General features: G+C 34.3%; 1 protein-coding gene across 1 annotated transcript in view; it reads left to right on the top strand.

Annotated features, from left to right (window-relative positions):
* SUSD2 (sushi domain containing 2) overlaps positions 1–17,443 on the top strand; it is a 307,943-nt gene extending 290,500 nt beyond the window's left edge. Inside the window, exon 27 of the mRNA XM_053699745.1 lies at positions 15,451–17,443. Coding sequence (XP_053555720.1) covers positions 15,451–15,505 — 55 coding nt within the window. The 3' untranslated portion in view covers positions 15,506–17,443. The remainder of the gene's footprint in view (positions 1–15,450) is intronic.
* Positions 17,444–21,747: the final 4,304 nt, after the last annotated feature.

Raw genomic sequence — 21,747 nt, 5'->3', positions numbered from 1 at the left:
CTAGAAGAAATCTTCATCCAGACGGCATCTTCTATCTTTATCCATCCGGCGCAGAGCGGGTCCATCTTCAAGACATCCAGCGTAGAGCATCCTTTTCTTACGGTCGTCGGCGTAAACTGAAGGATCCCTTTAAGTGACGTCATGAAGGATGACTTCCCTTACATAGCTATTGGCTGAAAGATTTCTATCAGCCAAAAGGAATTAAAGGGGAAAAAATCCTATTGGCTGTTGCGATCAGCCAATAGGATTGAATTTTCATCCTATTGGCTGATCCAATCAGCTAATAGGATTAGGATCTCATTCTATTGGCTGTTCCAATCAGATGTCACTTAAAGGAAACCTTCAGTTTACGCCGACAACCGTAAGAAGAGGATGCTCCGCGCTAGATGTCTTGAAGATGGAACCGCTCCGCACTGGATGGATGAAGATAGAAGATGATGTCTGAATGAAGACTTCTCACTTGGATGAGGAATTCGCTAGCTGGATGAAGATCGAAGAGGCCGTCTGGATGAAGACTTCTTGCAGCTTAGATGAGGACTTCGCCGGCTGGAGGAGGATGGATGTACGGACTTTCATAACTGTAAGTGGATCATTGGGGGTTAGTGTTAGGATTTTTTAAGGGTTTTTTGGGTGGGGTTTTTTTAGGTTAGGGTTTTGGGCAATTCGTAAAAGAGCTAAATGCCCTTTTAAGGGCAATGCCCATCCAAATGCCCTTTTCAGGGCAATGGTTAACTTAGGTTTATTTAGATTAGGTTTTTATTTGGGGGGTTTGGTTGGGTGGGTGGTGGATTTTACTGTTGGGGGGTTGTTTGTATTTTTTATTGCTATGTAAAAGAGCTGATTTATTTGGGGCAATGCCCAGCAAAAGGCCCTTTTAAGGGCCATTGGCAGTTTAGTGTAGGCTATGTTTTTTTTATTTTGGGGGGGCTTTTTTACTTTGATAGGGCTATTAGATTAGCAGTAATTTGTTTTTATTTTTGATAATTTCGTTTATTTTTTTGTAATTTTATGTTGTTTTTTGTAAGTTACTAAATTTTATTTTATTAATTTAATTTTAATTTTTAATTTTATTGTACTGTTAGGTTTTAGTATAAGGCAGGTTAGGTTTTATTTTACAGGTAACTTTGTATTTATTTTAACTAGGTAGCTAGTAAATAGTTAATAACTATTTACTAACTAGTCTACCTAGTTAAAATAAATACAAACTTACTATTAGTTATTTTGTAGCTTTAGTTAATAATTTTAAGGTTTATTTAGATTTATTTTAATTATATTTAAATTAGGGGGTGTTAGGCTTAGGGTTAAGTTAGGGTTAGCATTAGATTTAGTGTTAGGGTTACGTTAGGGTTAGGATTAGGGGTTAATATATTTATGTAGGGTTAGTGATGTGGGAGGTCAGAGATTTAGGGGTTAATCATTTATTTTAGTATATTTCATTGTGGGGGGCTTGCGGTTTAGTGGTTAAAAGGTTTATTAAAGCAGCGGTGTGGACGGATGGCAGATAAGGGGTTAATAATATTTAAATAGTGTTTGCGATATGGGAGGGCAGTGGTTTAGGGGTTAATAGGTTTATTATAGTGGTGATGATGTCGGGGAGCGGCGGAATAGGGGTTAATACATTTATTATAGTGTTTGCGATGCGGAAGGGCCTCGGTTTATGGGTTAATAGGTAGTTTATGGGTGTTTATGGGGTAAAACTCATAACTACTGACTTTAGATGGCGGTACGGATCTTGTCAGTATAGGGTGTACCGCTCACTTTTTGACCTCCCAGGCAAACTCGTAATACCGGCGCTATGGGAGTCCCATTGAAAAAGGACTTTTCTAAAAGTGCGTTACTGACGTTCCGTGACGGCCAAAAAGGTGTGCGGTACACCAATACCTACAAGACTTGCAATAACAGCGTTAGGGAAAAAGCTGCTTTTTCACTCATAACGCAAAACTCGTAATCTAGCTGATAATCAATAAAAAAATTAAATTAATTTGTAACCTGGTGAGCCTCATACGGCCTGCTCCTAGCATAGTTCAACCACAGTTAGAAGATAGCACTAAAAACAGCAAATTGTAACAAATCACAGAGAGTAAATACTTTTATAAATTAATTTATTAAAATGTATATAACTTTGAAAATTGTTACATGAAATACAATAGTCTAGATGTTTATTCTCACGGTAGGAGTTTTAAAAGTAGTCCAATCTAATAACTCTAAAAAACTTAATAGGGATATCTATTTCAGAGTAATACTGTTTATTAATTATGAGAAGATCTGCTCACACAAAGTATTTTACAAAGAAAAAAAACTGTGCACAATAAAAATGAAAGAAAAAAAATATAATAAAAAAATATTAAAAATTGTTGAAAAGGTTATATAAAAATATTATGAAAAAAATGAATTTATTTATTTCATGGTGGAGAGAGAACACAAGTCATTACTCGAGGAATTCAACTCCTTGCCACCAGGAGGAGGCAAAGCTACCTGTGACTTCACAATTTTTTTTTCCTCTCATCCTTCTGGTATTCCAGTCTAACGTATAGCTGAGAAAAGGAGAAACTAGAGAAGTAGTAGGGCAAAGCAGGGTAAATGAGGTGCATACAAATACTGCCGCCTATAGGAAAAATATAAGAGGGTAAATCTAGTGGACTCTCACCACCTTAAACTAATTTCTTTCATAAGGTGGTGAGAGTTCACAAGCCATAACTCCTGGGATCTAGTACCCAAGCTGTGGAGTGCATGAGTAGAATGGTGGGACAAAAATTAAGGCAGGCACCTATTTACCAACCATTAAAACTGTAGGACTTTCCTGAAACAGAGTATCCCAAAAGAAAAGAGAAAAAAAAATTGAAGCTGAGCAATCTATTTAACAAAATCCGCATTTTAAAAAGGCCCACAACTGGAACAATCTAATAGAATAGACAGTAAAATCTCTTGAAGAAAATTTCCTTCTTTCAAAAAGCCATATGTAAACCAAAATGGTAACATACCAACTGCAGTGCTCTGACTCACAAATGGACAATTGCTATTGTCAAATATAAGAAGGCTGAGAACAAATCTTAAATGCACTTAAAACTGGAGTAGGACAATGAATGTGAACTACAATGTCCTGAATAAAAAATTAAACCTTACAAGAGGTCCAAAGATGAGATTGAAAAACCCTTAAACATTTGATGTTCTCAATAAGAGAAAATCTCTTAGCTATACAACTTACATTGACTAAAAATAGAACTAAGATCTGAACCATGGTACAACAAACAAAGAATAAGAAAGTCATGCCAGATGAAATGCCAAATAGCCTACAGATCTTAGAATAAACATCCCTGGTTCTGGGAGAGTATCTGGAATAAACAAGATTAAACAAGCTGTACTGACTAAATTAAACAAGCTATGGATTCACAACTGAGATAAAAAAAAACCTTGATAAGAAAACCCTTCTCCCACAAGAAGAAACTTAAGCAAACCACCACATAGCAATTCTCTCCTAGGATGTGAAATGCAGAAACAGTACAGATCTCAAGTCAAGTCAAGATCGAGAGACTTCCATTATTCAAAGGGATACTAGAGTATCCCCTCTGAAGACCAAAATATGCCACAGCAGTGACCTTGACAGACTTGAAAGAACAGAAAACAAGTTTTTCTTTTGAGAAAAGGCCAAATCTGAGAAGAATAAAGATTGCTCACAGAAGAAATATTTTAAATGGTCACTGCACCTCCAGAGAAAAACATTTCCTTGTGCTCTCCTTAGATCAAAGACTTCACCCAAATCAAAATACTGTAGAGAATAGAAAAGATATTCCAAAAGAAAACACCTCCAGAAAAATTGGAGTTGATAATAAACCAAAAGTTTGTATTATGGAGGAATCCAAAATAAATTTTAAGTAATAGATTGTAATCGCCACACTAAGGAAATAGCAAGAGATATTGAAAAGTCTGATATAGAACTTGCAAAGGAACATAAAAAGGTGAAACCATTCACCCGAAAACGTCCTTACATATAACAAATAGTGCAGAAAGGAACAATCTGTAGAACTTGAATCTGCATGGATACAAAAAGAAAATCACATGGTACAGGCTACAAAAACTCTGAGGGATAAAACACATAACTGAGGAGAAAACCTTTTCTGAAAAGGAACCCCCAGACAAAAGTCTCCAATGATGGAATATTATAGTTAAAAATACAGTTAAAGGACAAATTAGGAACTGGTGGTGATCTTTTAGTATAAGAATATGGATGAATGCATCCTTCAACTATGACATTAGCATAAATAAACAAATATTAATTAAGGCAAAAATGATTACACAGAATTTGTTTTAAAGACGAATTGGATACAAATCCTTTCGACTTTCCCTGAGCTAGGAAGATCTTACATCCTCCAGTGACAGAAATAATGGTATGCAGTGTTCCCACAGAAATGTTTTTCAATTTGGGTGGAATTATAAAGAAGCTGGGTGGGGGCATTTGAATACTTTGCAATATTAGAACATTCAAATCCCAAATTTATTACGTAATTCAGCATACATTGATTAAAAAATTGCAATATTAGAAATGTTAGCATAATATGGTCAGAAAATCAGTTATGTTGAGTGCCTATTAAATAGGTGGGGAGGACTATGAGACCAAAGGACAAATGAAGCCATAGCCAGAAAACAGAGACTCACCATGAAATGACACCCAGATGCTTTTCTGGGTGCACTGAAAATGCATATCATAACATTAATAAAAAGTAATGACTAGAGTTACCTTGACAAAGAAGGAATTCTCTGGCTTAGAAGAGTTAAAAAATGTATTAAGAGTTAAGCCCAAGTAAAAGAGGAGAATAAATGTGAGCCATAAGTCTATAGATATGAGATATACAGTATATATATATATATATATATATATATATATATATATATATATATATATATATATATATATATATATATATATATATATATACACAAATACATATAAACTGGAGGACATAAAGTAGCCAGATTGAAAGGCATACACCTTTTAAAAATCTTTGGAGATATACAACAGTATAGAAATGCCAATAAAATAAAATACTGGGATTTTAAGAGTTAAGCTTGAGTAAAGGAGAAGAATAATGTTAGTCATAAGTAAGATCCCCCTTTGAAGTACTATATTAAAATAGTAAGTCTATTGATATGAGATATATATATACCTAATAAGGGGTGCGTTGCTAACTTGCACGTTATTCTCACCGCTCACTTACCTACAGCGCTGATATTACAGGTTTTCAGAAACCCGGCGTTATTAGGCAAGAAGTGCAAAATACCGCACTCCAATACCAGCGCTGCTTAAGTCAGCGGTGAGCTGGTTGTACGTGCTCGTGCACAATTTCCCCATAGACATCAATGGGGAGAGCCGGCTGAAAAAAAGTCTAACACCTGCAATAAAGCAGCGTAAAGCTCAGTAACGCAGCCCCATTGATTCCTATGGGGGAAACAAAATTTATGTTTACACCTAACACCCTAACATAAACCCCGAGTCTAAACACCCCTAATCTTACACTTATTAACCACTAATATGCCACCCCCGACATCGCCGACACCTACTATATACAGTACTTATTAAACCCTAATCTGCTGCTCCGGACATCGCCGCCACTATAATAAACATATTAACCCCTAAACTGCCGCACTCCCGCATCGCAAACACTAGTTAAATATTATTAACCCCTAATCTGCCGCCCCTAACATCGCCGCCACTTACCTACATTTATTAAACCATAATCTGCTGCCCCCAACGTCGCCGTCGCTATACTAAAGTTATTAACCCCGAAATAAAACTTACTATTAATAACTAAATAATTCCTATTTAAAACTAAATACTTACCTGTAAAATAAACCCTAAGCTAGCTACAATATAACTAATAGTTACATTGTATCTAGCTTAGGGTTTATTTTTATTTTACAGGCAAGTTTGTATTTATTTAAACCAGGTAGAATAGTTAGTAAATAGTTATTAACTATTTACTAACTACCTAGCTAAAATATATACAAATTTACCTGTAAAATAAAACCTAACCTGCCTTACAATAAAACCTAACCTAACTATAAATAAATTCCATTAAAAAAACTTACTTCTAGCGGAGATAGCGAGGGAGAGTTAAATACCACTCTGGCCCTAAATAAATGCTAGATAGAATGATACATTAAAAGAAAAGATTAGCCTGAGAATGACATGTAGATCTATGTTTTAAAAGTTTCATTAGTTGTTTAAATATTGACAAAATAAGTGTATACTTTTAGGGCCAGATAACAAGTGGAGAGCTAATTAACCCTCCTGTTTGAGTGTTAATTACACTAGAAGTAAGCTTTTTGCACTCGTCGGGTTGCGCTCATATTTTGAGTTGAAAGTAAATTATTTTTGTTGAAACAATAACCAGACAAGTGGGAAAAAATAACACCCCACTCTCGCACAAACCCCATTGCATATTCTCGTGTGCGCTAACCCTACATGAAAATATAAATATTTCACATTCCAATGTTCTTCACATAGCAGAATATGTTCTATTTATTCATATGTATTCATAAGTAAATATGTCTACCTATATCAGGTGGTATTTTGGTATATATACAGGGAGTGCAGAATTATTAGGCAAGTTGTATTTTTGAGGATTAATTTTATTATTGAACAACAACCATGTTCTCAATGAACCCAAAAAACTCATTAATATCAAAGCTGAATAGTTTTGGAAGTAGTTTTTAGTTTGTTTTTAGTTATAGCTATTTTAGGGGGATATCTGTGTGTGCAGGTGACTATTACTGTGCATAATTATTAGGCAACTTAACAAAAAACAAATATATACCCATTTCAATTATTTATTTTTACCAGTGAAACCAATATAACATCTCAACATTCACAAATATACATTTTTGACATTCAAAAACAAAACAAAAACAAATCAGTGACCAATATAGCCACCTTTCTTTGCAAGGACACTCAAAAGTCTGCCATCCATGGATTCTGTCAGTGTTTTGATCTGTTCACCATCAACATTGCGTGCAGCAGCAACCACAGCCTCCCAGACACTGTTCAGAGAGGTGTACTGTTTTCCCTCCTTGTAAATCTCACATTTGATGATGGACCACGGGTTCTCAATGGGGTTCAGATCAGGTGAACAAGGAGGCCATGTCATTAGATTTTCTTCTTTTATACCCTTTCTTGCCAGCCACGCTGTGGAGTACTTGGACGCATGTGATGGAGCATTGTCCTGCATGAAAATCATGTTTTTCTTGAAGGATGCAGACTTCTTCCTGTACCACTGCTTGAAGAAGGTGTCTTCCAGAAACTGGCAGTAGGACTGGGAGTTGAGCTTGACTCCATCCTCAACCCGAAAAGGCCCCACAAGCTCATCTTTGATGATACCAGCCCAAACAAGTACTCCACCTCCACCTTGCTGGCGTCTGAGTCGGACATGAGCTCTCTGCCCTTTACCAATCCAGCCACGGGCCCATCCATCTGGCCCATCAAAACTCACTCTCATTTCATCAGTCCATAAAACCTTAGAAAAATCAGTCTTGAGATATTTCTTGGCCCAGTCTTGACGTTTCAGCTTGTGTGTCTTGTTCAGTGGTGATCGTCTTTCAGCCTTTCTTACCTTGGCCATGTCTCTGAGTATTGCACACCTTGTGCTTTTGGGCACTCCAGTGATGTTGCAGCTCTGAAATATGGCCAAACTGGTGGCACGTGGCATCTTGGCAGCTGCACGCTTGACTTTTCTCAGTTCATGGGCAGTTATTTTGCGCCTTGGTTTTTCCACACGCTTCTTGCGACCCTGTTGACTATTTTGAATGAAACGCTTGATTGTTCGATGATCACCCTCAGAAGCTTTGCAATTTTAAGAGTACTGCATCCCTCTGCAAGATATCTCACTATTTTTTACTTTTCTGAGCCTGTCAAGTCCTTCTTTTGACCCATTTTGCCAAAGGAAAGGAAGTTGCCTAATAATTATGCACACCTGATATAGGGTGTTGATGTCATTAGACCACACCCCTTCTCATTACAGAGATGCACATCACCTAATATGCTTAATTGGTAGTAGGCTTTCGAGCCTATACAGCTTGGAGTAAGACAACATGCATAAAGAGGATGATGTGGTCAAAATACTCATTTGCCTAATAATTCTGCACTCCCTGTATATACAGTATATATATATATATATATATATATATATATATATATATATATATATATATATATATATATATATATACATGATTATATATAGGTATGCATATATACAGATATGTATAGGAATCTCTATTTAGAAATACTTAGAACATATTCTGCTATGCATAGAACATTAGAATGTTAAATATTTACAGTAAATACATAGTTAAAAAATTTATTTAATATATATATTGCATAAATATGTTTTTTCATGTTTTCATCTACTTAACTGGAAAGGGCTACAGTACACACACACACACACATATATATATATAAATGTGTATGTGTGTATGTATTTATGTGTATTTATGTGTTTATATGTGTATATATATATAAACACATAAATACATATGTACACATATATAGACATATATATTTATACTGTATATATATATATATATATATATATATATATATAAACACATAAATACATATGTACACATATATAGACATATATATTTATACTGTATATATATAAACACATAAATACATATGTACACATATATAGACATATATATTTATACTGTATATATATAAACACATAAATACATATGTACACATATATAGACATATATATTTATACTGTATATATATATAAACACATAAATAAATATGTACACATATATAGACATATATATTTATACTGTATATATATATAAACACATAAATACATATGTACACATATATAGACATATATATTTATACTGTATATATATATATATAAACACATAAATACATATGTACACATATATAGACATATATATTTATACTGTATATATATATAAACACATAAATACATATGTACACATATATAGACATATATATTTATACTGTATATATATAAACACATAAATACATATGTACACATATATAGACATATATATTTATACTGTATATATAAATATATATATATATATATATATACATATACATACAAATCTATATTTTGATGTGTATGTATCTCAATGTTATAGCCTTTTGCCTGCCTTTTTCTCCCCTCTAACACCTGAGATCTCATATCTTGAGCCCTTTTAACTTCTGTGTTCAATATTTTATTTTTAAAATAACTGTTATTAGATAGTGTTATTATGAGTGTAACTGTACTTTGTAATGTATTTTTGATGCGCTTTGTGACACTTGTTTGTTGCGTGAAACAGTTAACCAGAGCTCTAAAGTCGCAGTAATCATTCAAATTTAAATCAAGATTGCACTCAAGCGATTGCGTTTACTTTCAACTCGTTATACTAGCGGTAAGCCTGAAGAGCGCAAACCCCTGCTATAAACCCCTTATTGCTCGCACTCAAACGTTTGCACTCCACTCGTAATCTGGCCCTTAATGTCTATAAATCAATGCGCGATATCATATTGTAACAGGTTTTTTTCTTTGCTGTGGCCAACTAGGGATAGTTATAAATAGGTCACTAGAGTGTGTAGCCAATGGCTGGACGTGTTCTGTAATTCCATTTCTAACAGGAACTGAAAAGCTCATAATTTCAGAATGGAATTACAGGAAAGGGGGACAAAATAAACAATGAAAGTATATTGCAGTTTTTATATATATATATATATATATATATATATATATATATATATATATATATATATATATATATATATATATATATGATTTATCATTTTATATTACCATCTCAAAGTGTTTAATGTCCCTTTAACAGCTATTATCACATTATTTGGTGCCTTGTACACCAAGCGAGATGCTAAATCAAATGTCAAATGCTGGCAACTATGCTTAAGAAAGGAAGGACAATATGACTATAATATTGTTACTATGGTAGACAGGAATGTATTTAAGGCACAGCTGTGCATAGTTTGTTAAACAGAACATTTGGTTGCTAAATTCACTCGGCATGCAAACACAATTTAGCATTTAAAAATATTTTGCTAGAATTATTTGAATCTAGTGTTGTTTGTTTTTAATTAGAGACATAGGCCTCTAGTTATCAACGTGTCTACTTACCTGCCTTCGCCGGCCCCAATACGCCTGCCTAAGCTTGCCTCACATCGCCGCCGCGGACCTGAATACGCTCGCCAAAGTTATCAAAAAAGTGACAAAAAGCTGCGCACCAAGTACGGTGCGAAGAGTAGCGGACTGTGATAGTTATCACTCATCCGATCTCGCTGCTCTTCGGCTTTTCTACAGCTTTATTGATAAGCTGTCACTAAGCACCCACACTAAACTACACTGTTCTACCCCCTATACCGGCGCCCCCGGAGCCCCCCACAACTAAATAAAGTTATTAACCCCTAAACCGCCGCTCCTAGACCCCGCCGCAACTATAATAAATGTATTAACCCCTAAACCGCCGCTCCCTGAGCCCACCACCACCTACATAATACCTATTAACCCCTATCCTGCCCCCCCTATACCGCCGCCACCTATAATAAATTTATTAACCCCTATCCTGCCGATCCCGTACTCCGCCGCAACTAAATAAATTGTTTAACCCCTAAACCGCCACTCCCGGACCCCGCCGCAACCTATATTAAACTTATTAACCCGTAATCTGCCCCCCCTACACCGTCGCCACTTATAATAAATGTATTAACCCCTATCCTGCCCCCCCTATACCGCTGCAACCTATAATAAAATTATTAACCCCTAAACCTAAGTCTAACCCTAACACCCTCCTAACTTAAATATTAATTAAATAAATCTAAATAAATATCACTCTTATTTAATTAGTTATTCCTATTTAAAACTAAATACTTACCTATAAAATAAACCCTAATATAGCTATAATATTACTAATAATTATATTGTAGCTATTTTAGGATTTATTTTTATTTTACAGGCAAATTTGAATTTATTTTAACTAGGTACAATAGCTACTAAATAGTTATTAACTATTTAATAGCTACCTAGTTAAAATAAAGACAAATTTAACTGTAAAATAAAAACTAACCTAAGTTACTACACCTAACACTACACTATCATTAACTAAATTATTCCTATTTAAAACTAAATACTTACCTGTAAAATAAACCCTAAGATAGCTACAATGTAATTAATAATTACATTGTAGCTATTTTAGGATTTATATTTATTTTACAGGTAACTTTGTATTTATTTTAACTAGGTAGAATAGTTATTAAATAGTTATTAACTATTTAATAACTACCTAGCTAAAATAAATACAAAATTACCTGTAAAATAAATCCTAACCTAAGTTACAATTAAACCTAACACTACACTAGCATTAAATAAATTAAATTAATTATCTACAAATACCTACAATTAAATACAATTAAATAAACTAAAGTACAAAAAATAAAAAAAACTAAGTTACAAAAAATAAAAAAAATTACAAGATTTTTAAGCTAATTACACCTAATCTAAGCCCCCTAATAAAATTACAAAGCCCCCCAAAATAAAAAAATGCCCTACCCTATTCTAAATTACGAAAGTTAACAGCTCTATTACCTTACCAGCCCTTAAAAGGGCCTTTTGCGGGGCATGCCCCAAAGTATTCAGCTCTTTTGCATGTTAAAAAAATACAACCCCCCCCAACATTAAAACCCACCACCCACATACCCCTACTCTAACCCACCCAATCCCCCCTTAAAAAAACCTAACACTACCCCCCTGAAGATCATTCTACCTTTAGCCGTCTTCAGCCATCTGACCACAGATGGAACAGAAGAGGACATCCGCAGAGGCCGAATTCTTCATCCAAGGGGCGCTGAAGAGGTCTTCCATCCGATAGAAGTCTTCATCCAGGCGGCGTCTTCAATCTTCATCCATCCGGAGCGGAGCAGAAACCATCTTCAAAGCAGCCGACGCGGAGCCATATTCATCCACCGATGCCTACTCGCCGAATGAATATTCCTTTAAGTGACATCATCCAATCTGATTGGCTGATCCAATCAGCCAATCAGATTCAAGTTCAATCCGATTGGCTGATCCAATCAGCCAATCAGATTGAGCTCACATTCTATTGGCTGTTCCGATCAGCCAATAGAATGCAAGCTCAATCTGATTGGCTGATTGGATCAGCCAATCAGATTTTTCCTACCTTAATTCCGATTGGCTGATAGAATCCTATCAGCCAATCGGAATTCGAGGGATGCCATCTTGGATGACGTCACTTAAAGGAATATTCATTCGGCGAGTAGGCGTCAGTGGATGAAGATGGCTCCGCGTTGACTGCTTTGAAGATGGCACCGCTCCGGATGGATGAAGATTGAAGACGCCGCCTGGATGAAGACTTCTATCGGATGGAAGACCTCTTCAGCACCCCTTGGATGATGACTTCAGCCACTGCGGATGTCCTCTTCTGTTCCATCGGTGGTCGGCTGGCTGAAGACGGCTAAAGGTAGTGTTAGGTTTTTTAAGGGGGGGTTGGGTGGGTTAGAGTAGGGGTATGTGGGTAGTGGGTTTTAATGTTGGGGGGGGTTGTATTTTATTTTTACATGCAAAAGAGCTGTTTACTTTGGGGCATGCCCCGCAAAAGGCCCTTTTAAGGGCTGGTAAGGTAATAGAGCTGTTAACTTTTTTAATTTAGAATAGGGTAGGGCATTTTTTTTATTTTGGGGGGCTTTGTTATTTTATTAGGGGGCTTAGATTAGGTGTAATTAGCTTAAAAATCTTGCAATTTTTTATTTTTTGTAACTTAGTTTTTTTTATTTTTTGTACTTTAGTTAGTTTATTTAATTGTATTTAATTGTAGCTACTTGTAGTTAATTAATATAATTTAGTTAATGCTAGTGTAGTGTTAGGTTTAATTGTAACTTAGGTTAGGATTTATTTTACAGGTAATTTTGAATTTCTTTTAGCTAGGTAGTTATTAAATAGTTAATAACTATTTAATAACTATTGTACCTAGTTAAAATAAATACAAAGTTACCTGTAAAATAAATATAAATCCTAAGATAGCTACAATGTAATTATTAATTACATTGTAGCTATCTTAGGGTTTATTTTACAGGTAAGTATTTAGTTTTAAATAGGAATAATTTATTTAATGATAGTGTAGTGTTAGGTGTAATTGAAACTTAGGTTAGTTTTTATTTTACAGGTAAATTTGTCTTTATTGTATCTAGGTAGCTATTAAATAGTTAATAACTATTTTATAGCTATTGTACCTAGTTAAAATAAATTTAAATTTGCCTGTAAAATAAAAATAAATCCTAAAATAGCTAGAATATAAATATTAGTAATATTGTAGCTATATTAGGGTTTATTTTATAGGTAAGTATTTATTTTTAAATAGGAATAATTAATTTAATAAGAGTTATATTTATTTAGATGCATTTAATTAATATTTAAGATAGGGGGGTGTTAGGGTTAATGTTAGACTTAGGTTTAGGGGTTAATAATTTTATTATAGGTTGTGGCGGTGTAGGGGGGGGAGGATAGGGGTTGATAAATTTATTATAGGTGGCGACGGTGTAGGGGGGCAGATTAGGGCTTAATAAGTTTAATATAGGTGGCGGCAGGGTCCGGGAGCGGTGGTTTAGGGGTTAAACAATTTATTTAGTTGCGGCGAGGTCCGGGATCAGCAGGATAGGGGTTAATAAATTTATTATAGGTGGCGGCGGTATAGGGAGGGCAGGATAGGGGTTAATAGGTATTATGTAGGTGGCGGCGGGATCCGGTAGCGGCGGTTTAGGGGTTAATACATTTATTATAGTGGCGGCGGGATCCGGAAGCGTGCGGTTTAGGGGTTAATACATTTATTATAGTGGCGGCGGGGTCCGGGAGCGGCGGTTTAGGGGTTAATACATTTATTATAGTGGCGGTGGGCTCCGGGAGCAACGGTTTAGGGGTTAACATGTTTAATATAGGTGGCAGCGGTGTAGGGGGGCAGATTAGGGGTGTTTAGACTCGGGGTACATGTTAGGGTGTTAGGTGTAGACAGCTCCCATAGGAATTAATGGGATGTCGGGCAGCAGCGAACATGAACTTTCGCTATGATCAGACTCCCATTGATTATTATGGGATCCGCCACCTCCAGAACGGCGGATTGAAAACCAGGTACGCTGGGCTGGAAAGTGCCGAGCGTACCTGCTAGTTTTTTGATAACTAGCAAAAGTAGTCAGATTGTGCCAAACTTGTGTTCGGAACATCTGGAGTGACGTAGGAATCGATCTACATTCTACTTTTGCCGGTGTGTAGGGCTTGATAACTAAGGCGAATCAGCCTCGCCACAAATACGCTGCGGAATTCCAGAATATTTGCGGTTGACGGCTTGATAACTAGGGGCCATAGGCCTCTATTTAAGAAAGTCTGGCGGACCTGATCCGACAGTGTGGATCAGGTCCACCAGACCTCGCTGAATACGGAGAGCAATATGCTCTCCATATTCAGCATTGCACCAGCAGCTCACAAGAGCTGCTGGTGCAACGCCGCCCCCTGCAGACCGCGGCCAAACAGCCGCCAGCAGGGAGGTGTCAATCAACCCGATCGTACTCGATCGGGTTGAATTGCGGCGATGTCTGTCCGCCTGCTCAGAGCAGACGGACAGGTTATGGAGCAGCGGTCTTTGTGACCGCTGCTTCATAACTGCTGTTTCTGGCGAGCCTTGATAGATAGGCCCCAAACTATGTAATGATGTTTTGCTTACAGCCATTAGAGCTAGATGTGAAATATCACAAAAATGTCTTTCCTGGTGTATGTGCTGCATCTTTTACTTATGTCACGTTGTATCACAAAAGTCGTCATCTAAATCAACTTTCTTTTACTATGAAAAATTTCAATTTCCAAACATTTTTTTTTTTTATCCCTGAGTCATTGGCTTGTAACAAAAACAGGTCCTAGATAAGAACATTTGAAAGATATTTATATTATGTGAGTTGCGATCTCATACAGCTTATGACATGTGTGAAATTCCTGCATTGTCAAATTAGACAAAATGATATATGATGTGTCGCTAGCTGGCAAGGAATCAGAACATCATCTCACCCCTTCCTGTGTAATCAATACCACTATCTTGCTTTGCATGACAATATCATATTAGCCTGATCTTCTCACCTGTTCTGCTATTTTGGAAATCAACTATAAATTGTAACATATGTCCTAGCAAAGGCAATCTTTCACTGATAATGTTCTGAGTATTAAAGTCATGTTATAGATGGTGCCCTATGCATGTACACTTGAGATCTTGTATGTGACACACATATTTCAATTCAGAGGCTTCACTCTATCTAGCTGCACAATAATAATTTACAGAATTTGATCTTAAGCTATCAGATGAACAGATAACTTGCACTAATTATTGGTATGTTGTCAGTAACAGTATATTTCAATTTTGCAGGCAAAAGCAAATAAATGTTCCACCTGTGACATATCAACGATCTAGTGAACCTTAGGAAGAGGAAGAAACGTAGAGACTCTGATTTTTTTCCCCAGAATTGGCTCCATATATGACACATTAATACTTAGAATCTGGCACATTTTAGGGAATTTCAACTTCAAATCGGCAATCAGTTTTCTCTCACTAATAAGACGTAACAAAAAATGGACGATTCTTCGACGAGTCATCAGAAAACAACAGGTGTTTTGGAGATATTGGCTTCCTTTAAAGATCTTTTTTACAATGGCGAAATTGAGAGGGATCATATCAAGATGCTAATTAGGGCATCTTTCATTTAAAAAAACAACTACCCTTGGAATATCTCTGGGACTGGACTGTGTATAGTGTGATGTTTCTGCAACAACAATATTCACAAATATTTTCTGACATATCAATGTTTAGATTGAATAGGGACAACAGAGCAATGTGTTGGATATTATTTTGCACGTGGCTAAAAACAAATATATTACTCTTGTTACCCAAAAAAATAGTTCTAGGAAAAAGATTTACAGTACTCCGCAAACAGAGAAAGCAAAACTATTTATAATGTTTAATGTTTATAAATCATGAAACCTTGTATTTCAACGCATATAATTTGCAACATATTTTCTATGTAACATCAGTTTATATGCAAACTGATGAATATTGTATATTACAAATTACACAGCACTATAACTTTATATCTGTTGCTAGAACTGACCATTGGGTGTAACAATTGGTCAATAACTGGAATCTTCACTGAAATGTAGACAACGTATGTCTGCACCTAAAACTTTCAATGCATTCTTGATGTAAAAGATCACACTGATAATTTTCCACTATTCTCTATTTCAGTTTTTAGTGAATAGTCACATAAGAGGACATTAAATGCCTCTTGCTTTTGTGTAAAAATTCTGCTTTCTCTCATAATCCCTGTAGCGGCCAACAAGCAAATACTTAAAGGGATATAATACTTATACTTGAAAGTGATGCAACATAACTGTAAAAAGTAGACAAGAAAATATCACCTGAGATCACACCTCTCTATGTAAAAAAATGAAGCTATTTTACCTCAAAATGTATTCAGATAACAATAGTAATTGCCCTGAGAATAGTTATTCTTCAGCTACTGACCAGCTGCAGGTTGAGAAAAAAAACAATAGCCATTCAGCAGTGGCAGATGCACACTTCCTTGCAAGTCCAGGGACTAGCATATTTATTGGCTGCTTTAAATCCCTTTACAATGGGGTGTGGATAGAGATGTTTAGGTGATATTTTATTGTCAGCATTTTACCGCTATTCTTCATCACTTTCAAGTTCCTCCACTTTTTGGTATCATGTCCCTTTAAATGCTGTAAATCAAATAGCTGTTTTAGACAGTTTTCAGCTTTTTGAAAAACTGAGTAACAAGGTTTCCACCTTTCTTGGAAAGTAATACTGGCCATTCTCATTACCATAAATTTGCATAAATAACTATACAGCGTAACTCAGGAACTAAATCTGAGTGTGTATTTATAATTAGATTCTAACATATTTAGAATAAGTTTTAACATGATAGCGCCATTATTTCTACATTTAGGGCCATAAGGATGTGGAAGCGATAACCATTATCAATGGACTGTGCTACCATTAGCACCTGACTTTGATATTACAAGTCTATAGTAAAGTGTGTTCACTGTAGAAGAGTTAGGGTGGCCGACTTCGCTTGAGCACAGTCTATACTTTCAATGGATATTACGACCTTGCTAATTTGCTCTGTTATAACAAGTTGAAAGTTATAGTTTGCACTCGAGTGAAAGCCTAAACTGCGCTAGAATATTTATCAGGACTTCAGACGTGAAATAAACTGTAGGGGTTAAAAAAAAAGTTGTAGAAAACACGTAAAACACATTAAAATAAAGTATTACACACACATATACACCTATTAATAAAAAGATATATTATTATTAATAAAAAGGTTTTTAAAAGGTTTAAATGTATACATGTCTATATATGTGTATACTTGTATATTTATGTGTTTACGTGTGTAAAAATGTATGTGCACACCTACATATATCTATCTATCTATCTATCTATCTATCTATCTATCTATCTATATATATATAGATATACATATAAATACATATATGAAACATGAAATATAATTTTTAATGTGTTTTAATATTAATACTTTACATTCCTACAGTCGGTTCTTCACATACAAAAAAAAAATTAAACTTGTAATTCTATTAGAGAATGCGTAAAGGTAACATTTTAGTTTCGTTAAAAATACAATTTTCCTTTTAGTTCATTCTCGAATTTAACAAATTTCGTTAGGACTTTTTGTTTTAACTAAAACTTTTGTTTTGAGCTACAGTGCGGATTTTTGCCATTTTTAAGCTGTAATCAGCTATATTAGCTTTAGTTTTGTCATTCTATGTAATTTTTAAATGTATTATTTTATTTATACATCTAATTTTTGTGCACTGCATTTTTGGTAAAACTTAAAAATATACTTAAAGGTAATAAATTTAGTATAAAAACAATAAAACAGAGAACTTGTTTTTTTAAACTATTAAGTTAGTAATGAAAGCAAAAATGTCCCTTCAAGAGACACTAACTTTAACCAATCCAGCAGCAGCCACTAGCAGCAATGCAACAAAAGATACAAGTTGTGCTAGCACTGTAGCACACTGATACACACTGGTTTGAGGCTGAAAATGTTAAGCAATAACTTAAAATTCCCTCTTTGACTTCAATCCCTCCCCCTGAGAATGCTGAATGGCCAGAAAACGTCACAAGCTTCCACTGACAGACTGATAGAAATTGTCAATCTATTCACTGCTTCTTCCTGGTTTTCATTCATTGACTAAAACCTGTCTGCATCATAAAAGCAGCATCTGAAAACGAAAATGCAAAACAAAATAATGCACATTTATATTCTTTTTCGTCTAATTTTCAAATGTTTTTGGTATGCAAAGAAAATAACGAAAATTACACTTTTGTTTTTTCTTTCATTCTTCCGAAAACGAATGCACATCCCTAATTTATAAATAAATATATATATATATATATATATATATATATATATATATATATATATATCTATACTGTATATATATATATATATATATATTTGTATATACAATATATCTATATATCTATATATGTACATATTTATATAGATAAATGTTTAAAAAATAAAAATAATCATGTATATATAGAAATGTGTGTATATATATATATATATATATATATATATATATATATATATATATATATATATATATATATATATATATATATATAAACTTATAAAAAGTTGGGAAAATATTAGAGGATAAGATATAGAAAGAAATACTAGAATTAAGAAAAAGCCAATCCTATCCAGCACTAGAACAATTCCTGCTAAACAATTATTTTACAATCTTTGAGGTCAGGGTTAGACTATAGAATGACAGGTCTGTTCATATACAAAAAGAACAATTTACCAAAAAAGTATACTTATTACATAATTATTTGCCAAACAATTCCTTTAATTAAAGGCAATGAAATAACATTTTCCTATATCAAAATATACGAATGAGGCTTCAAAAATACTGTTTTAACACAGCTATCCTTTTAACAGGATTATAGCAGCAAATCAGAAATCACTCCTAGACAGCCTGTTTCGTTCTATTTGGAACTCATCAGTAGGAGATAGATTTCTGGTTGCTGCATTGATAAAGCTATTTTCAAGGTTAAACCAAATTCATTAAAATTATGGGGGGAGATAAAAAACTGAAATTAAAATCCTCCATGTCTCAAAATTAAATCAATGTAAATATTTGCATAGGAAATTTACACATCTAGGCTAGAATCCCCGCTTGCTTTTTCCCCAGAAATAACTCATATACAATGTTACCAATGCACAAGAGAATTCTGGGTAAGCTATGCAAATTAGATATGCAAATTCTCATTTTTTTTGTGGTAAAAGTATTTTTGAAGCAAAAAAACTGAGAATTTGCAGATCTAATTTGCATAGCTTACCCAGAATTCTCTTGTGCATTGGTAACATTGTATATGAGTTATTTCTGGGGATTCTTGCCTAGATGTGCTAATTTCCTATGCAAATATTTACATTGATTTAATTTTGAGACATGGAGGATTTTAATTTCAGTTTTTTATCTCCCCCCATAATTTTAATGAATTTTGGTTTAACCTTGAAAATAGCTTTATCAATGCAGCAACCAGAAATCTATCTCCTACTTATGAGTTCCAAATAGAACGAAACAGGCTGTCTAGGAGTGATATCTGATTTGCTGCTATAATCCTGTTAAAAGGATAGCTGTGTTAAAACAGTATTTTTAAAGCAAAAAAACTGAGAATTTGCATATCTAATTTGCATAGCTTACCCAGAATTCTCTTGTGCATGGGTAACATTGTATGTGAGTTATTTCTGGGGAAAAAAGCATATGTATATGAAGAACATGGGAATGTAAAGTATTCCTAACTCACTTCTGGTTTAGCGCAGATGGTCTAATCTATGGTGAGAATGTATCTGGAGTTAGCGGGCATTGGACTTCCACTAACACGCTAATTTTTTACTTTAGACTTGTAATATGCATGCTAACCTGGCCGCGATAAATTTTTACTTTAGGCACATTTAGCACACGAGTGAAAAAGTAATTTAGCGTGCTACTTGTAATCTGGCCCTTATTTATTATTTTCTACATTTACCTGAGCCTTTAAAATACCGGTCATGGGCCAGATTACGAGTGTCACGTTAGCAGTTACGCACAAGCGATAAGGGGTTTATTACAGGTGTTTGCGGCGTCTGTTTTTTTGCTTGTATTACAAGTTGAAAGTAAACACAGTTGCTTGAGTGCAATTAAAGTTATTGCGCGTCGGGTTAGCACAACCTCAGAGCTTTGGTTAATTGTTTCAAGAAACAAAAACGTCTCACAAAACACATCAAAAATACATTACAAGGTACTGTTACAATCATAATAACACCATCTAATAAAAAATATTTTAAAAAATATTGCACAAAAAAGTTCTAAGGACTAAAAGATATGAGGTCTCAGGTGTTAGAAATAATATATATATATACAGTATATAGAAGTGCATTAGAGCCCTTTTAATAAAGTGTTATCCTGTGTATTTATGTAAATATTTCATTCCAATGTTCTGCACATATCAGAATATGTTTTATGTATTTTTAAATAGATTGACCTATATATATATATATGTATATATCTATAACTATAAATAATTATTTATATATATATATATATATATAGTATATATATATATATATATATATATATTACCAAAAAACATCAGATATGTGTAGAAATATTAATTTATGAATAAATAGAACATATTCTTCTATGTGAAGAACATTAGAATGTGAAATATTCATATTTTCATGTCAGGCTAGAGCACTTGAGAATATGTGATTGTGTTTGCGTGCAAGTTAATGTGTTTGATTTTCCCCGCCTTTTTTGCTCCTTTGATTTCTATGTGGGAATAGGTTATCGCGTGCGATATTCAATGTTTGACTTTTTATACGCATTGGGTTAGTGCACAAGCTAAAACAGTTTACTTTCAACTTATAATACAAGTGCAACCCGACGCACACAAAAACTTTACTTTTAATGCAGATAACACTTGAGCAGGAGCGTTAAATAGCACTCTACTTGTAATCAAGACCTATGTTGGTAAAATAGCAGCTGGGTGACAATCTTAGGCCTCTCTAGGGAGCGAGGGATAAATATGAATTTTGACACTAAAGAGGGAACTGTTAAAAGTATCTTTAGCTCTGCAAAAAAAACATAAAACTGGTATCCCAAGCCTTCTTGGAAAGGAATAATTTAAATCCAACACTCATTTCAAGCAATGTCTTGGGATTCTTAGACTTTTCTAATTCAACAGTTTTGTACTCTGGAAAACCAGTTTCGGACTCTTTTGACCAGGCTGTTCTCTGTTTTTTTTTTCAATTTTAATGTTTTGGTTCATGTCTAATTCACATGTTAATAAACACAATTATTTTTGGTTTAATAAAAAATGTTTTAAAAAGGGTTGAAATCTCACTTTTTAAATTATGAAATGTGTATTCAATTAAAATATGATCATCAAAATGTTTATTTCTAATTGCAATTTTAATTATAGTTGATCAAAATGATGTCAAACTGTTAACTGCCTATAGTGAATTTAAATAATTGATTAAGTGAAGAAACCCGCAATGATATTAGACAGTTATCTTCAATATTGAATTAATTAGCTGTTTGGCTGCTTATGTATAACTTGTGAGGATCC

Source organism: Bombina bombina, chromosome 2 (genome assembly GCF_027579735.1).
Source record: "Bombina bombina isolate aBomBom1 chromosome 2, aBomBom1.pri, whole genome shotgun sequence".
Taxonomy (NCBI): domain Eukaryota; kingdom Metazoa; phylum Chordata; class Amphibia; order Anura; family Bombinatoridae; genus Bombina; species Bombina bombina.
Note: the sequence above shows the minus strand (reverse complement) of the source record. Positions and strands in the feature narration are given on the sequence as shown.